Here is a 6695-nt window from a genome sequence, read left to right on the forward strand (position 1 = left end):
CACACACACACACACAAATCTATGAAAATGAAGAAAATAAACAAAACAAGAAGAACTTACTTCAGTGTTTCCAACTGACATTGTGGATTTTCCAGTCCAGCGCAGAGTGTCTTAAGTCCTAAATCACTTACATTATTCCTAGCCAGGTTCAGCTCTCTCAGGCATGAAGTCTTTGAGGTAAGAACAGAAACTAAAGTGGTATAGCTTTGTCTTGTCAGGTTATGCTCAGCAAGACTGCGAGGAAAAAAATGTTTTGTTCAGTTTTTTTTTTTTGGTTTTTTTTTTTGAGTCATTTCAGCATGTGTATGTATAGATAATGTTGGGTAGATTACTTACTGGAATTGCACAAATATTTTAGATTAAACTGTTTTAATTAAAAGTACTTCTACATGAATTGAAATGCAAGAATCGTGTGCAAAATCTAATACAAGATAAATAAAAATATAAAGACTAAAAAGGAACATATTCCATTATATTATACTATATCAAATTTTTATTATACATAAACTTTACAATTATTACTGGCACAACATTTACAATCATTACTGGCACAACATACTTTCCAGTTCTGGATGCTTCAAGCACCGGCTGTAGCCTTTGAAGACTTTCATCTGGCAAGACTTGTGTCCCGGTGTATTAATTTAAAACAAATACATCTAGTTTTTGCCCTGAGGTCAACAATACAAAGACCATTGCTGACCACTGTGAAGCTGCCAGTCTGGTATTTATTCTTGACCCTGATTTTAGATAATGCTTGATTTCCTCCACTAGGGAATGATCATTCAGTTCATTTAGGCAGTGGAACAGATTGATTGATTTCTCTGGAGAAGGATTTTCTTCAATCATTTTTTAATGACCTTAACAATTCTCTCTTTGCTGCCAGAGCTGCTTTCTCTCTGCATCAGTAGGCTTTGTAAGAGAGTCTGATTGGACTCCAGTGAGAAGCCCAGAAGGAAGCGAAGGAAAAGGTCCAGATGTCCACTGGGACTCTGCAGAGCTTTCTTCACAGCTCTCTGATGGAGGTCAGATATTGAACCTTGTTTAACACAAGTCCGAATGCTGGGTAGAAGACTAGGTTGCTCAAATTCATTTTTGTTTTGATTCACAAATGAGAGGTACACAAATAAAGCTGCAAGATGTTCCTGAACACTCAGATGAACAAAACAGTAGACTCTTCTCCGAAGATCTGAGAGCACAATTCTGAGTACAATTCTAAGATCTTCCTCGTAGAAAATCAGATTACGTTTCTCCAGCTTCTAAAAAAGCTAGTTTACCCAGTTTGAGAACCATATTTGTATCTTGTTGTTATCATAGGTCTTCTCAAGCATAGTGCTCATCTGAATGATCAGGAAGTGTGTGTACATTTGAGTGAGAGTCTTGGGAAACTTGTAAATACGATCTATACGACATGACTTGAATGCACCAATAAAGCGGTACATTCCACAAGTGGTCGTTTTGGCACACTGGCTTCCATATAAGCTGTTTTTAGACTAACGAGAAAGTTTTGAGTTCTGAAACTTACAGGATGTTTTTATAGTACAGTGACCTCTTATATGTCAAAAGATCAAGGGAATTTTGGTTTCTCAGTTCATGACCCCTTTAAAGATAAAAGCTAAATGCTAAGTTGTACAGAAATGTTTACAGTCGTGATAATGAGAAAACATGTTTAGTCACACGGTTATCAACAAAATGTTACACTGTTAATATTGCTATGTTACATGTACAGTACAAAACATAAAGTAAAGACCAGTCTTACTGGTCTAGGTGAAGTGTGCAATTGCAAAAGCTGTTTGTCGTTAGAGCAGCCAATCACAGTGACACCATGCATTCAGTCATATAATAGTCTGGTGAGCTTATTCAAAAACATAGATCCATATACCCATTTAAAGTTGGATTTTCAAAATCTGAAATCATATTTTACTGAAGAACTGTATACAGTGCATGCCTGATAAATGACATATTCACAAAAATGAAGCCATTAGATTTGAAAAAAAAAAAGCTCAAAAAAATGTTTTTTTTTTTTTTTAAAAAGAAAAATATTTGATTGTTGATAGGTTACCGATTACTGAACATAAGTAACCCTTTCGTTACTTCTCTGTTCTCTATGTACAGATCTAAACAGGTAATAAAAATGTATAAGCTAATTAAATAAAGGTAACAAGACAATGTTAGAGTGAATGTGTATCTTAATCTTAATCCAGGCCTCAATCAAACTCAGGAATAGAGCTAAGAGACTCAACTCCAGAGCTCATTTTTGAACTTGACTCTAAATGCCACTCTTCAGGTGCTTCTTGGGATCTCTGGGACACATATGCTGAACTTATCCCTGAGGAAGGACTGCATCTTTCAGCAACTACAAAGAAAGGAATTAATATCAGAATCAGACAAATCTTTTAAATATTACACAATATGCAAACAACTTAAGAACAACTTACAACTTATTGGATCATCCATACTCTGTGATCTTCTAATGGGTACAGCTACTGTTCTTTCAACCCAGCCTAAAGTATCTTCATCTAGTTTAAAATGACATCCTCTATTTCCTGCCACCATCTCCTCAATCTTCTCCAGGAGTACTGTGACCTGAGATCCATCACTCCAGTTCTTAGTGTTGAGAACATGATACCGGTTCCCACATTTCTCAATGAGCCACTGGAGAGTATCACCTTCACTTGCAATGAATAACTCTATGGGAGTTTCTCCTAGTTCATCTCCAAAAGTGAAGAGAACCAATATGTGATTCCAGATTTGTTCACCGAGAGGCTCCATGATTTTCATTAATGCGCCTTTCTCTTCCTCTGCAAAGGAACAGTCAACACTCTGGACTAAAATGAAAGCATGAGTTCCAGAAGACTGTTCTGCTACACTTTTCAGAAGGTTGAGTTTAGCATCCTCAAGTCTTTTTCCAATAAGGAAATCTTTCTCAAAACCGTGTGTACAAACCACAGTGAGCTTCCTCCCGGCCACTTCCCCATTATTACTTAGATTCTCTTCGATTCTTCTGTCAAATACTTGCCTTCCCAAAATTGTGTTCCCTGTTGAACTTATGCCGGAATAGTGAGGTCCAAGCAACACCAACCTCATTTCAAAAAGTTCAGCATCTCCTTAAAAAAGACAGAGCACAGACTGTAAATATTGTCAGTAACTTCACATTAAAACCGTGTTTTCAATGTTTACTCACCTGATGTTGAATGTCTCAATTCATTTCTTTTTTGAACTTCAGCCTTCATCTGTTTTGCTAATTTCTCAACTTTCATCCTTTTGGACTTTACCTCTGGCAAATTCTGATGCTGTAGTATAAAACAGCGTCCTCCATTTCCTGCAACCATCTCTTCTATCTTTTCAAACAGCTCTGTTACTTGATTGCCATCATCTGTGTTTCTGTTGTTGAAGACATGATACCTGTTCCCGCATTTGTCTATTATCCACTGAAGAGCTTCTCCTTCACTCTCAATGAACAGCTCAATGCTTGTGTCTCTCAACCAGTCGCCCAAGGTAAAGAGAACAATCATGTGATCCCAGATTTTGAGACCAAGAAGAGCAACATGTTCCTCTACTGCCTTTCTGTACACTTCAGTGAAAGAAACGTCCACTCTTATGACAAGCAGAAAGGCATGTGGTCCTGGAGGACAGTGAGATGAACTCAACACAATCTCATCTTTATAGAATCTGGGGGTGTATTTTGAGTGGTAATTTCTTCTTCGGCCTGGAGTGTCAACCATAGTAATGTGTTTTCCTGCAACATCTCCTTCTCGTACTGCAGATGTAAGTGATCTCTTGGAATCAAATGCAGATTTGCCCAGGATGGTGTTTCCTGCTGAACTCTTCCCAGATCCATTATAACCCAGCAGCACCATCCTCAGCTCTGAGAGGGGATGCTTATTTTCTGCAGGCAGACATAAATATTTTATTATTCATTACTTTGAGCTCGGTTTTTTTAATTACCTCCAGTAATATGAAGGTATCTCTGTGGAGAAGGAAGACTGTTGTGTTATAAAATAGAGCAGGCTATATAATTAGAGGTTAAAGTCCCTTAAAGTCAAATTAGTCCACTAGATGGCTGCCCATATAAGTAATGTTTTCAGGCAGCCTATGCAGGCATCTAAGCAAAGCAGCTATTTACTTAAACAGGGATAGACTGAAATCTCTAAAACTGTTAGTCAAGATTACATTTCAATAATATTTGAAACGTAACAAATACTATGACAACAATGGTGAAACAAAATAGTTTCTTTAGTACAAATCTGCTAAAAACTGGCAGACCCTGTTAATGTGTTGAGTGTTCTAGAGTAAACTCTAGATCAGGTTTTGATTGGCTCATTTAACTGAAAAGTGGGACTATTCTATTCCATTCTATTCTATTCTTAGAGGTGCTATTTTGTGTTACAATTTCTCTTATTCATTATATAAAGGGCCTGGTCCTTTCTCCCCTTAAACTGTCTCTGGTTAAACATAAAATCAATATAGAGAGTTATAAAAAAGCTCACCGGTTGTTTTTGTCTCATCTTTCAGTTGTAGATTTTTGATCCGTCTTTCGTTTGCTCTCTTTTCCTGTTCTCTCCTCTTCTCCTCCACCTGCTGCAGAGTCTTTCTGTTTATTTCATAATGTCCGCCTCTGTTTCCTTCCACCATCTCCTGTATTTTCTTGAGCAGTTCTGTGACCTGAGATCCATCACCCCAGTTTTTAGTATCAAGCTCATGATATCTGTTCCCACATTTCTCAATGAGCCTCTGGAGGTTTTCATTCTCAATAAATCGTTGAGTGGTTGTATGATGATCTTCACTGGTGAACAGCACTATTGTGTGCCTCCACACTTCCTCACCAAAACATTTCATGTTACCACATAGAATGTCTTTTTCATTTTGTTTAAACGGTGTGTCTACATTTAAGACCAGCAGCAGAACATGAGGTCCTGGAGCACATTTAGTTACACTCAGGATAATTTCCTGTTTGTACAGTTCAGGGTTTTCTTCAAAGGGTAAATTTCTCCACCAGCCTGGAGTATCAACCACGGTGATCTTTGTGGCAGCTCTTTCACTGTGCTTCCCCACACATTGCAAAGTCTTCAAGTCAAACTCCTTTTTGCCCAGGATAGTGTTTCCTACTGAACTTTTCTCCGCAAGTTTTGGACCCAAAAGGAGAATCCTCAGCTCTGTTAAGAGAAAATCGAAGCAGAGGTATGCGAGTATGTACTTTATTAAATAAAAGGTCTAGATGGAACCAAGCTGTTTATGGCATTTCTAGTAGGGCTACACAATTAATTGTTACAATAATGCCATTACAATCATGGCTGCCGTGATAACTAATCCTGTTGATTATAACATTCTATTTCGATCTACTCCCATTGCTTCAATGGTTTCTATTTAGTTTCAGTTCTAGCTGAACTGAAATGATTCACGGCATACGTTACAGATAATGTGATACAGGGAGTGTTATTTATAAGCTTTCTTTATATAATTTATACAGTTTGTTTTTCAAGCTGCTTAGATGACATTGTCTTGATATGCTAATGCATAAAACAGGAATAAACGAAACAGTTCTCAGCTTGTTTTGGATGTGTACTCTATACATAAAAAATATGGAATCCAAAAAGCATTTAAATGTAAATTAACCAGCATTATTAATCATGATTACAAAACCAAGGGCAATGATAAATATTGTGCAGCTCTTATTTCTAGAGTAAAGTAAGTTCAAACCGTGCAATAATCAATATTTATCACACTAACCTGAGGAACTATGTGAACTGCTTGGATTCATGATGACACTGAAATTCTTCTTCCAAAATTCTTCTTTAATGGGTAAATGTCTGGTTCAGTCCTTTAAAATAATGCATTAACTGCAGTTATATACAGTTAATGGTACAAGTATTTTTCAGAGACGTTTTTGCGTTGCCCAGTATAACTTGTTTTACAGAGAACAGCTGAACTTTGTTCCCTTATTGCTGCTGTTTTATTGAGCCATATATTTTACAACGTTCAAAGAACAGTCAGATGTGTTGATTCCAAAAGAATTGATCCATTCCGCAATGAGCCACAATCACATTTACTAAATGAATGAATGAGTAAATTGTATAGATATATGGTAAACTAAAGGTGCACAAATAAAAGGAGAAAGTGCAAAAATTGTCCTCACAATTTAAAGTTGTGCTTTAAACTCATACATTAAAGGCCAAGATTTTAAAGATGTTGACAAGCCATAGTTGTACACAGAATAGAGGTCCAACCTATTTTAGCAAGGTCCACTCATTTGCAGATTTATGCCCTCCCCACTGGTAAAGAACTGATCAGATGATTCTTACATTTACATTTATTCATTTGGCAGACACTTTTATCCAAAGTGACTTACAGTCGAGGAAAACAACAAGCAATCTACCATAAGACGGCAATAAACACGAGAAGTGCCCGTTATAAAAGGGTTCAGTCATCGTTCAACATAGTAAAAGCTAGGACAGGAAGGGATAAAGGGTAATAAGAGAATAGAAAAAGTGAAGGTATAATTTTTTTTATGAGGAGGCAGTTAGATGCTCATGGAAGAGATGAGTTTTCAGTTGATTCTCAAATTACTATTAGTGTTGGTCTTCATTAAATTATGTTGCCTTCTGCTGGTACAGTAGATCCAGTTCTCTTATGTGTGAGGGGTTTGATTTCAAAGCTGAACGCAAAGCAGCACAACCCTCATTAGTGACGTTACAATC

At 37.0% G+C, this 6695-nt stretch overlaps 1 protein-coding gene across 1 annotated transcript; it reads right to left on the reverse strand.

Moving 5' to 3' along the window:
- Window positions 1-2147: 2147 nt before the first annotated feature.
- LOC107683461 (GTPase IMAP family member 8) lies at window positions 2148-5786 on the reverse strand. Its single transcript, XM_016479516.1, has 5 exons — window positions 5728-5786; window positions 4488-5153; window positions 3182-3886; window positions 2436-3104; window positions 2148-2353 (listed from the first exon to the last, which is right to left on the reverse strand). Exons 1-5 carry the CDS (start codon window positions 5756-5758, stop codon window positions 2205-2207), a joined length of 2220 nt encoding a protein of 739 aa, XP_016335002.1. The 5' UTR covers window positions 5759-5786; the 3' UTR covers window positions 2148-2204.
- Between the last annotated feature and the right edge of the window lie 909 nt (window positions 5787-6695).

Source organism: Sinocyclocheilus anshuiensis, unplaced genomic scaffold (assembly GCF_001515605.1).
Source record: "Sinocyclocheilus anshuiensis isolate Anshui unplaced genomic scaffold, SAMN03320099.WGS_v1.1 scaffold1170, whole genome shotgun sequence".
NCBI classification, from domain to species: Eukaryota; Metazoa; Chordata; class Actinopteri; order Cypriniformes; family Cyprinidae; genus Sinocyclocheilus; species Sinocyclocheilus anshuiensis.